The 12,998-nt window shown below is 38.4% G+C and overlaps 1 protein-coding gene across 1 annotated transcript in view; it reads right to left on the minus strand.

The window, feature by feature from the left end:
• LOC126427959 (serine protease 1-like) overlaps positions 1-12,788 on the minus strand; it is a 120,057-nt gene extending 107,269 nt beyond the window's left edge. Inside the window, exon 1 of the mRNA XM_050089847.1 lies at positions 12,573-12,788. Coding sequence (XP_049945804.1) covers positions 12,573-12,788 — 216 coding nt within the window. The remainder of the gene's footprint in view (positions 1-12,572) is intronic.
• Positions 12,789-12,998: the final 210 nt, after the last annotated feature.

Genomic DNA, 12,998 nt, shown 5'->3' on the forward strand with positions numbered 1-12,998 from the left:
GCGTCTTTCGTCGAGCGAGGGGTAGTATGTGACTGGTAAAACTGAAAGTGTTGCTTTGGCATACTCCGAAAGAGCCGCAGCTCTTATACGCTGTAATTTTATTGAGTTTCTTAAACTGTTTCGTTATACCGAGCCCACCTGCTTTTAAGGCAACCGTTCTTCATTCTGATTCTGGAAATCAGAGAGAAATAACCATCGTGATAAAATAAATCAGAGCTCGCATCGGAAAATTTTAGGAGTGCTATTCGAGAGAAAAAAAAGGTAGAAAAATTGAAAGTCGTCCTCTGATCCGTTGCCACGTGCTAAAGTGTGAAATACAGACTTATCACGTAGGTTTAGAAAATGTCCACGTCTTTTTGTTGCTGTTAGCTTCAAATTTTTTGTTATTCATGTTGGTTTCTGTACGGACGCATGTATATGCATGATGACTACTACAGGTGTTCCCAGTTCGTGTTCAATCCGCATTTAGTTACTGTATGGTGGATTACATTAAATTCATAATGATCATGACTGTGGCTCTATATTCAGCAGACTGTATCAGTAATGTTAGGTCGCTAACAGAACAGTTGAAATGGGAATATAATTTCGGAGAAACAAATGTTTGCAGCGATTTAAGAAGTGCACACCACGCAAAGCTACTGGAAATCAACAGGCACACTTTCATAGAAATCGACTGCTTGAATAAACCATTGATAACTGAATTAAAAGCATACTTTTTCCCCGGTAAAATTACAAGCGCTACGCATCGTAGAATTAAACTTCCTGACAGCCTTTAAAAATATTAGTAATAACTTCAAGAGCTCTAGCCAGGTGCAATTATAATCACATCAGTCCGGAAAGAATGTGAAGGAAAAACTACTTGCATTAGAAAGTGATATGTTAGGCGACTCCATCACACCATTAAAAACTTCCTTGTTTAAGTCCTTGTCTTATTTCTAAGTATTCAGAGTTCCCCAATGGTGTTGTAATTCCACAATTGTGTCCTCTGTACGTTGCCTTTATTACATTAATGCATCCATCTTCTATATCTATCTTCTTGATTTCTTCCCAGAGTTTTTCGCTGTTAACTGAGTCATATGCCTTTTCTGCGTTGTGATGGAGGGAATGAATAGGACAGCTAAAGATATATTAAAAGAAAAGACAAAAAGATGATTTTTGCAGATGATATGGCAATTGGGGCGATAAAGAGGTAGTGGTACACCTACAACTTGATACGTGGAAGGAAATAATGAAAAGCTATTGATTAAAAAGGTAAGAGTGGAGTAATGGTATTTGGAAGAGACAAAGGGATCAACGGAAATATTGCTTTGAATGGAGAACCCCTCAAAGTGGTCAACAGTTTCACTTATTTAGGGAGGGAAATATCTAGTGATGGAAGAATAACCAACGAAATTAATAGGAGGGTACAGAAGGGAGGCAATTTCTACCAAACAGTAAAACACCTCATTTGGAGTAAGGAGGTTTCAGAAAAAGCAAACCACCTTATGTATAAGAGTTATTACTTCCCTATTGTCACCAATGGAGGAGAAACATGAACAATGACAGAAAGGGACTGGAGCAGACTGCAAGCATGGAAAATGAAATAGAGCAGTTAAGGGAAAAAGGAATGTAGATATTAGAAAGGGCATTAAACGAGAAAGTATGAGAGAAGAAATCGAAAAAAGAGATTAAGTTGGTATGGGCATGTTAAGAAGATGCATGGGCAGAGACTCCCCAAAATTAAGGAAGAACTAAAGATGGGTGGAAAAAGAACTAGAGGGCGCCCTAGAACACGGTGGAAAACGGGAGTGAGAATATCTGTTGGAAGGAGAGGTGTGACCTGGCAGTAAGTGGAGGAAGAAAAGTGGTGGGAGGACCGAGCCAAATGGAGGGGACTCGTCAGCACCCAAACTCAGCAATAGCTGGAGCGGGATCCGGATATAGATAGATAGATGTACGGTGACTGTTGATAAAACAACGACTGGTTAGGAATGCCGCCCCTCTTATAGCTAGTTCTTTCTTGCTCACCGTCACCGCATTGACGTCGGTTTCCCGTGTACTGGATTCCGCAGAATGCGAAGCTGGATGGTGACTAACACATCACTGGCTGTGAACGTGTAACATTTTTCTTTTTCCAACATTATTAATAAAAGGTCCTCTTCCCACTTGTCGCCTGTCTAACATTACTCGACAACCGTTTAAGATTCACTATTTGTTTTTATCTATTTATTTAGCCTGGTCTGATTATGGCCGTGCGACATTCTCTTATATAGGACCAGGGTTTTACACACACAGTACGTTTTTTAGGTCATAGTTTCGTAAAACACAATATGACCATTAGTATTAAAATGGTTTGAGTGTCTGACGTGGCATTGTGAGTAAGTTATACTGACGATGAACTAATAAAGTCGATACTGGCAACAGTTTTACAACTGCAGCTGTTGCCACTAATAGTAATAGTGATGATAATAATAATAATGACAGTGGCAGGTGTAAAAAGGTTTTGTAGGTATACAAGGTAAATGTGTTCTGGTATAGCGAGTTGTGGGGAAAGAAAATTTAAAGGAGACTGCACTAGCTACGAAAAGTGGGAAAATAGGAAGATTTGTTTGTATAGATGTACAAGGACAGTGGTAATCCTTACTGTTGTTTTAGTAGACATGGCATTCTATTGTTGGAGAACTTACTCGGTTCTCCTAACATAATGCGGGTGGTTATTACAAAGTCGGGCTCTTGCTACCGAGAAGGACTTTGAGACAGTGGCTGAAGGATGGAGTGGAACGGAAAGGATTTTGCTCAGATGGGAACGGGTGTTCCTGCTGTGTTGTTAGGTGCGACGGATAAGATGGAGACGAGATGTGAGAGGGCAGTGTTAGTTGATAAGAAAATAGATAAGACAGAGGGTATGGATATCTGTGCACTTGTCGGCACGCAGCCAAGGCAGCTGTGCTAATGATGGTGTGCCGATATTAAAATGGCGAATGAGTCCGGAGTGATCATTTCAAACATACGCCGGTGTGAAGCTTAGGCTATGCCCGCATTGTTTGCACACGATTTCTCCGTGATTAGGGATGCGGCACGATCCCTCCGCATGGTAAAATGGAAAGTCTTAGGCTCCTCAAACTTGATTGAATGAAAGCTGATTATGGCGCCGTATATTGTCCTTTCATTTCGCCGTGATATATATTCAAATTTATCATCCTCTAGTAAATTCTGCAAGAGTTATTGCTTTCGTTTACCGTCATTTAATGGAAACGTATTATTCTGATTAGACATTGTGGAATTGTATTCTATATCTGCTGGTCCGAGGACTCATTTGGGCTTGTAAATCAATTACTTGTGTTTGGTGGCAATACACAGGGTGATTCCGTGATCATGATACAAATTTTCTGTGACGATGGAGAAGGATAAACACATCAATGTGAGGTAAGGGTTCCTGTTCCGGAAACAAACAAGTCGAAAATTATAAGCGAGAATCAGATATCTCTGACAGTGGAACACTTGTACCGGAAATGTTGTTGTTAAGATTGTAGGGTAGTGATAGCGTGGAAAACAATGAAAAATGTCTGGTAAACATGAGCTCTGAAATGCATACCGTAAGTGCTATGAGCACTTTTTCAGTACAAGATACGTGTTTCACACTAGAGAAGATGAAGTGCTCATAGCTCTTAAGGAATGCACCTACGATCTCACGTTTAGTTGTTTTCGTCCATACTGCCCCCTCTGGAAGCTGCCTATCCGACAGCCGTAACAACAACAGCACTAGTACATGTATTTCCACTTCCAGAGATAGCAGAACCACTCTCGCTTATAATTTTTGACTCGTTCGTTTCCGGTACAGAAACCCTTACCTCAGATTGATACGTTTACCCTTCTTCATCAGCCCTAAAAGTCTGTAACGTCATCATTGCATAAATATTCCGGATCGAAAACGACATGTTGAGTTGCAGTCACGAAACATTGGCAGTAAGTTGCTTCCACCTGGATGCTATAAGGTTACAGATGCAGACGAGGCAGGCTGACCACTGCTGCTTGTTAAATATCATACGAAATGATATCGCACATTACTGTGATTACGTGCAAATGACATACATGGAATGTGTGTTGATTATCATAGTTTATTTACTCGCTGTATTTAAAGTCAATGGTTATAAAACTGACGATATATCCTTATTCACACAGCTAGATGCTATATGCAGAAAGGTAGCACTCGTTCTATTTTGTATCGCTGTCCCAATGTATCATTGCTTACCGCTTAGTAATCAAATGATAGCTGTGCTAAGCCCATTGTCCGCGTCCGGCCATCCTGATTTAGGTTTTCCGTGATTTCCCTAAATCGCTCCATGCAAATGCCGGGATGGTTCCTCTGAAAGGGCACGGCCGACTTCCTTCCCCGTCCTTCCCTAATCCGATGAGACCGATGACCTCGCAGTTTGGTCTCTTCCCCCAAACATCCCAACCCCAACCCATTGTCAGTCGCGCTATGTTAAGTAAGTGATTGTGTGTGTGTGTGTGTGTGTGTGTGTGTGTGTGTGTGTGTGTGTGCGTCTGTGTGTGTGTGCGCGTCTGTGAGAGTTCAAAAATGGTTCAAATGGCTCTGAGAACTATGGGACTTATCTTCTGAGGTCATCAGTCCCCTTGAACTTAGAACTACTTAAACCTAACTAACCTAAGGAAATCACACACATCCATGCCCGAGGCAGGATTCGAACCTGCGACCGTAGCGGTCGCGCGGTTCCAAACTGAAGCGCCTAGTGTGTATTTCATTCAACATACAGGTCAAACTGCGTTTCTAAATTGTTCTCTGGGGTATAACACTTAAGGCATAGCTTGAAAATTCATGGCTTTATCACTATTTATGAGAGTAGTTCAGTATTTGCTAACACACACGCAAATTATAAGACAAAGGAGCAAATCAAAAGGTGAAAACATGCGGCTTTTCACCACAGAATGCGGCGATTACGCATCCATCATTGGCCAAGGTGATAGCGCTTTTTTGTTTTTGTAGGATGGATACACAGTGAAGGACTTTTTTTGGAAGGGGGGGGGGGAGGGGTTTCTGTCGTGGTGTTCTGCTGAAAGATTACGCTCGTAAAAGACAGTGTCACAGGAGCTTACTACGGAAATCTCCTGATGAGGCTGCGGGAAGCTGCTTTAGAACGAAGTGTCATCCGAAAATGCCAGAGGAGGTGTTTTCGCACAACGACTGTGTTCCAGCCCGTTCTGCACAAGGTGCAGTCCTACACGCTGCTGCTCTAGACTGTTAAATTTTCTCCTCGCCCCCCCCCCCCCCCCCCCCCCGCCCCAATAATCTCGTGACATGACACCCAATGGTTTCTTCCCTGGATGAAGAACAGATTGTACGCAAGCACTTCCAGAGTGACAATGAGGTGCTTTTCGTGGTAGAGGGTTTCCTGGAACGGCCAGCATGCAGACTCTTACAAACAAGGTCACCGCGCAAGTCATCCATAGTTTCTAAATATGTGTCGTGCAGTATGATGAATACTCAGAGAATGACTAACCAAGTTTCATGGTCGCAGATTGACTTTTTTCGAGGCTGCAACCTAAGCTTTATGATTATCCCTGTACAGCCACATCACAGTGTTTTAGGGATTCTGTACGATGTTACAGTACTTATTTATAAAATGTGTATAAAAAGTAGCGTTAGGAAATTGATAAACGCTTATTAATTGCAAATCACGTACTGGAAGGCAATAATTACAGCTGTGTGCAAATATACAACATCCACATGAGTACCAATATGTTTAATACTAAGGTCTATTCTTATTTCCTCTTGTTATTATTATTATTTCTTTTCTTTCTCAGACGTTATGTCTGGTTAAAAATGGAAAGTGACGCGGACCTTGATCAAGCGTGACTTCTTTTAACTATACGGTATATGTTACATTGCATTTAGGAACTTTCGGGTAATTGAACATGTACCAATAATTACAGATTTCTGTAGTTGTATATATACTTTTGGATGTAGCTGTATTGCGTTGATGTACTGGTGGATGTTGTGTGGTATGACTCCTGTAGTTGGCAGTATAATTGGTATAATGTCAACTTTATCCTGATGCCACATGTCCTTGGCTTCCTAAGTCAGTTGGATGTATTTTTCAATTTTTTCTCCTGGTTTCTTTTGTATATTTGTTGTATTGGGTATGGATATTTCGATTAGTTGTGTTAATTTCTTCTTTTTATTGGTGAGTATGATGTCAGGTTTGTTATGTGGTATTGTTTTATCTGTTATAATGGTTCTGTTCCAGTATAATTTGTATTCATCATTCTCCAGTACATTTTGTGGTGCATACTTGTATGTGAGAACAAGTTGTTTTATTAGTTTATGTTCTATGGCCAGTTGTTGATGTATTATTTTTGCTACATTGCCATGTCTTCTGGTGTACTCTGTATTTGCTAGTATTGTACATCAGCTTGTGATGTGGCCCACTGTTTCTATTTGTTGTTTGCAAAGTCTGCATTTATCTTTTGTGATATTGGGACCTTTAATAATATGCTTGCTGCAATATCTGGTGTTTATTGTTTGATCCTGTATTGCAATCATGAATCCTTCCGTCTCACTGTATACATTGCCTTTTCTTAGCCATGTGTTACATGCGTCTTGATCGATGTGTGGCTGTGTTAGATGATATGGGTGCTTGCCATGTAGTGTTTCCTTTTTCCAATTTACTTTCTTCGTATCTGTTGATATTACGTGATCTAAAGGGTTGTAGAAAAGGTTATGAAATTGCAGTGGTGTAGCCGATGTATTTATATGAGTGTTTCGTTTGTGTATTTTGCTAGTTTCTGCTTGTTCTATAAATAATTTTCTTAAATTGTCTACCTGTCCATAATGTAGGTTTTTTATGTCGATAAATCCCCTTCCTCCTTCCTTTCTGCTTAATGTGAATCTTTCTGTTGCTGAATGTATGTGATGTATTCTATATTTGTGGCATTGTGATCGTGTAAGTGTATTGAGTGCTCCTAGGTCTGTGTTACTCCATTTCACTACTCCAAATGAATAGGTCAATATTGGTATGGCATAAGTATTTATAGCTTTTGTCTTGTTTCTTGCTGTCAATTCTGTTTTCAGTATTTTTGTTAGTCTTTGTCTATATTTTTCTTTTAGTTCTTCTTTAATATTTGTATTATCTATTCCTATTTTTTGTCTGTATCCTAGATATTTATAGGCATCTTTTTTTCCATCGCTTCTACGCAGTCGCTGTGGTTATCCACTATGTAATCTTCTTGTTTAGTGTGTTTTCCCTTGACTATGCTATTTTTCTTACATTTGTCTGTTTCAAAATCCATATTTATATCATTGCTGAATACATCTGTTAACTTTAGTAATTGGTTGAGTTGTTGATTTGTTGCTGCCAGTAGTTTTAGATCATCCATGTATAGCAAATGTGTGATTTTGTGTTGGTATGTTCCCGTAATATTGTATCCATAATTTGTATTGTTTAGCATGTTGGATAGTGGGTTCAGAGCAAAAACAAAAAAGCTCCATCAACTTGGCCAATGATGGTTGCGTAATCGCCGCATTCTGTGGTGACCAGCCGCATGTTTTCACTTTTTGATTTTCTCCTTAGTCTTATAAGTTGCTTGCGTGTTAGCAAATAGTTAACTACTCTTATTATTATTATTATTATTTCCTTGACTTTCTCAAACGTTAAGTCCGGTTAAAAATGGAGTGACGCGGACCTTGATCAAGCGTCACTTCCTTTTAACTGTATGGTATGTGTTATATTGCATTTAGGAACTTTTGGGTAATTGAACATGTATCAATAATTACGGATTTCTGTAGTTGTATATATATGTTTGGATGTAGCTGTATTACATTGATTTACTGGTGGATATTGTGTGGTATGACTCCTGTAGTTGACAGTATAATTGCTATGATGTCAACTTTATCCTGATGCCACATGTCTTTGATTTCCTCAGCCAGTTGGGTGTATTTTTCAATTTTTTCTCCTGTTTTCTTTTGTATATTTGTTGTATTGGGTATGGATATTTCGATTAGTTGTGTTAATTTCTTCTTTTTATTGGTGAGTATGATGTCAGGTTTGTTATCTGGCGTTGTTTTATCTGTTATAATGGTTCTGTTCCAGTATAATTTGATTTCATCATTCTCCAGTACATTTTGTGGTGTATACTTGTATGTAGGAACGTGTTGTTTTAAAAGTTTATGTTGGAAGGCAAGCTGTTGATGTATTATTTTTGTGACATTGTCATGTCTTCTAGGGTATTCTGTATTTGCTAGTATTGTACATCCGCTTGTGATGTGATCTACTGTTTCTATTTGTTGTTTACAAAGTCTGCATTTATCCGTTGTGGTATTGGGATCTTTAATAATATGCTTGCTGTAATACGTGGTGTTTACTGTTTGATCCTGTATTGCAATCATGAATCCTTCTGTCTCACTGTATATATTGCCTTTTCTTAGCCATGTGTTGGATGCGTCTTGATCGATGTGTGGCTGTGTTAGATGATACGGGTGCTTGCCATAAAGTGTTTTCTTTTTCCAATTTACTTTTTTCGAATCTGTTGATGTTATGTGATCTAAAGGGTTGTAGAAGTGGTTATGAAATTGCAGTGGTGTAGCCGATGTATTTATATGAGTGATTGCCTTGTGTATTTTGCTAGTTTCTGCTCGTTCTACAAAGAATTTTCTTAAATTGTCTACCTGTCCATAATGTAGGTTTTTTATGTCGATAAATCCCCTTCCTCCTTCCTTTCTGCTTAATGTGAATCTTTCTGTTGCTGAATGTATGTGATGTATTCTATATTTGTGGCATTGTGATCATGTAAGTGTATTGAGTGCTCCTAGGTCTGTGTTACTCCATTTCACTACTCCAAATTAGTAGGTCAATATTGGTATGGCATAAGTATTTATAGCTTTTGTCTTGTTTCTTGCTGTCAATTCTGTTTTCAGTATTTTTGTTAGTCTTTGTCTATATTTTTCTTTTAGTTCTTCTTTAATATTTGTATTATCTATTCCTATTTTTTGTGTGTATCCTAGATATTTATAGGCATCCGTTTTTTTCCATCGCTTCTATACAGTCGCTGTGGTAATCCAATATGTAATCTTCTTGTTTAGTGTGTTTTCCCTTGACTATGCTATTTTTCTTACATTTGTCTGTTCCAAAAGCCATACTTATATCATTGCTGAATCCTTCTGTTATCTTTAGTAATTGGTTGAGTTGTTGATTTGTTGCTGCCAGTAGTTTTAGATCATCCATGTATAGCAAATGTGTGATTTTGTGTGGGTATGTTCCAGTAATATTGTATCCATAATTTGTATTATTTAGCATGTTGGATAGTGGGTTCAGAGCAAGGCAGAACCAGAAAGGACTTAATGAGTCTCCTTGGTATATTCCACGCTTAATCTGTATTGGCTGTGATGTGATATTATTTGAATTTGTTTGGATATTAAGTGTGGTTTTCCAATTTTTCATTACTATGTTTAGGAACTGTATCAATTTAGGATCTACTTTGTATATTTCCAAGATTTGTAGTAACCATGAGTGGGGTACACTATCAAAAGCTTTTTGGTAATCAATGTATGCGTAGTGTAGCGACCTTTGTTTAGTTTTAGCTTGATATGTCACCTCTGCATCTATTATCAGTTGCTCTTTACATCCTCGTGCTCCTTTGCAACAGCCTTTTGTTCTTCATTTATAATTTTGTTCTGTGTTGTATGTGTCATTAATTTCTGTTTAATGACTGAAGTTAATATTTTGTATATTGTTGGTAGGCATGTTATGGGGCGATATTTAGCTGGGTTCGCTGTGTCTGCTTGATCTTTAGGTTTCAGATATGTTATTCCGTGTGTAAGTGTATCAGGGAATGTGTATGGGTCTGCAGTGTAACTGTTAAATAATTTAGTTAGATGTGAATGTGTTGAGGTGAACTTCTTTAACCAGAAATTTGCTATTTTATCATTTCCAGGGGCTTTCCAATTGTGAGTAGAATTAATTGCTTGGGTGACTTCATGTTGCAAAATTATCACTTCAGGCATTTGTGGTATCATCTTGTATGTGTCTGTTTCTGCTTGTATCCATCGTGCATGCCTGTTATGTTGTACTGGGTTTGATCATACGTTGCTCCAGAAGTGTTCCATGTCTGTTATGTTTGGTGGATTGTTTATTTTAATGTGTGTGTTATCTATTGTTTGGTAAAATTTCTTTTGGTTTGTGCTGAATGTTTGGTTTTGTTTCCTTCTATTTTCACTTTTTTTGTATCTTCTGAGTCGTTTGGCTAATGCTTGTAATTTCTGCTTCTTTTCGTCTTATTGCTCTGTCGCTTCTTGTTGTGAGATTTTACCTAACCTTTTTCGTTTTTTTTCCGAGATTTCATTTCTTATAAATTGTGTTAGCTGTCCGATGTCTTTTCTCAGTTTTTCTATTTTGATCTGTAGCCTGTGTTGCCATGCTAGTTTTGTGGGTTTCTTCTGTGTGTTGGTTGGTTCTGATCTCTGCCTAGTGTGTATATTTAGTGTAGTGAGTGCTCCTATATAAACCAGTAGTTGTAACTCTTCCATAGTTGTGTTTTCATTTATTTTGTTGTGTATGATTGTGTTGATAGTTTCTATTGTTGTTTCGACTTGTGGGTTATTTGGTGGTCTATGCAAGAATGGTCTAATGTCTGTATTTGTGTCTTTGTATTCTATATATGTTAGCTGAAATTTTTCTTCTATATCTAACGTCTGTGTCACTTCGTGTTCTATTTGTGCTTGTTCTGGTGGCTGTCTCAAGATTTCGTTTTCCTCTGATTGTTTAATTGGTGCGTGTTGTTCTTTGTTTGTTTGCTCTGGGATGCTTGAGTCCATTACTGTATTTTCTTCTTCTTCTGATTGCACATTATTTTGTTCCAGTATTTGTTGTACTTGTTGTTTGATGTTTTATAATTCTGACTGTGGTATCCTGTTATTTTTTATTATTACACGGATCTGATCAGCTAGTCGTTGTTCTGTTATAAATTTATATCTGGGTATCTGGTAATAAATGTTGTGTATACTTGTGATCTGTATCCAGTTGTGTTGGTTCCTAGGTTTGTTGCTTGGTAATAACAGAACATGAGGTGTCGATTAACTTCATCTGACCATCTCATCCTCTGTCTTTGTTTTCCTTCTAGGGTGGTTGCAGGAAGCATATCCTGCAAAACACCTCTATTTGGATTTAAATCATTTTCCAGTTGGCTAGCAGTGTCGTTACCATTGTGGGTGGGCATAGGGTTCAAGCGTCGTCCCCGACCATGACGGCGCTTGTCCGAGGCTTCTTTAGTTCTGTCCTGAACCAACTAATCACACTAAAAGGGGGGTTAGCCCTATTAGTGGTTTGTCCTTTTCGTCGCCTTTTACGACTGGCAGAACATACCGGAGGCCTATTCTTTTCCCGGGCCTCCACGGGGATTATTATTATTATTATTATTATTATTATTATTATTATTTTAGGTCTTATGGGACCAAACTGCTGAGGTCATCGGTCCCTAAGCTTACACACTGCTTAATCTAACTTACACTATCTTAAGCTAACGACAACACACACCCCCATGGCCGAGGGAGGACTCGATCCTCCGACGTGGGGAGCCGCACGGACCGTGACAAGATGCCTGAGACCACTCGGCTACCCCGCGCGGCTGTTATTGTTTCTGTCAGTACTTTTAGTAATTTAAATACTATAACCTCAAAAACTGCTACGTATTATAATACATGAATTCCTTATATGTCATTTGACAGGTAATAAACAAACCCATTGAAGGTGGAGAAACTTGTCTGAAACGTGTTTGGGTACTAAAACAAGAAAACTTGTGTTTGTTCGAGACAGAGCCACATTCACTTGCTAAAATTTGATAATTAATTTAAAAATCAATGTATGTTTTGATGCTGTAATCATTAAGTTATGGTCGCTTGATAATTATAATGTTTACATTACAAGTTTTGGCAGCTGATTTGCTTCTTCAGATTAACTAATCCATTAACAGCTTCGTTATGATACATAACAATTATTGTTATACATTCGCAACATAATGGAGCATTCGTTATGTTCAGAACCCATAAGTGGAATGCCTATATATCATTTAAGTATACATAGGGATTGCGCTTTCCTATTAAGAATTTCTTCCCTCCATTTTTATGATGAATCTATTTTGTTATGGCCTATGCCCGTTCCATTTAGCGCATTCTCTCATTGATGAAAGATTTTTCGAACTCATTTTCTTCAGATTATTGTCGAGATTCTTTGGACTATTTTTTACGTTGCTGTTTTGCCAACGTCTGCCTATATCCATTTGGGAGTATTTTCTATTTTAGTAATAGATCTGATTTTGTCTGTGGATATTACGAAACCTGTTCTACTGGTTACTTGTTCCAAGAGAGCGTCTTGCATCTCAGCAAAACTGTCTGCAAATGGTAGGCTGCTTACTTCAGTAGACTATTTATCTCTTCCCAGCTTTATTGGTAAGATTTGATATTTTACCTTCTTTCAATTTTTCATTCCAAATTTTTTACATGTCATCTAATTTGTTAAAATATTATTATTACTACTATACTGTTTTTGTTACTTAAGGAACGTAAAATCAGAATAGATTACCTGGTATAAAAACTCTCCACTCTGAGCCTTGACACCACCTACGATTCGCGGAGCTGCTCCAAAAATATTTGTCGGGGAATTCGCGTAGCTGTTGTTTCCTAGCGTGTGGAACTCCTGCGACGCCAAGGCAGCACCTGCGAAGAAACGGTAGACACGATGCACGTGGGCATTCTGAAAGCAAACTTCCAACTTGCAGTTCAGAAACGACGGGTACATATTACACCAGGCACTTGATGGAGGAAGATTCGATACAGTGTGTCTTCAATGTGAGCACGGTATTTCTGTTCACACCAGAGTGTTTCTCTTCTAGCACTGAAATGTGCATAATATATAAACACACTATGTTACATATCAAGAAAGTAAGGAAACAGGAGAGCGAAATTTTCTAAATCTGAACAGAATGTCATTGCACAAGCACACAGATGT

This window comes from Schistocerca serialis, chromosome 12, assembly GCF_023864345.2.
Source record: "Schistocerca serialis cubense isolate TAMUIC-IGC-003099 chromosome 12, iqSchSeri2.2, whole genome shotgun sequence".
NCBI lineage: Eukaryota > Metazoa > Arthropoda > Insecta > Orthoptera > Acrididae > Schistocerca > Schistocerca serialis.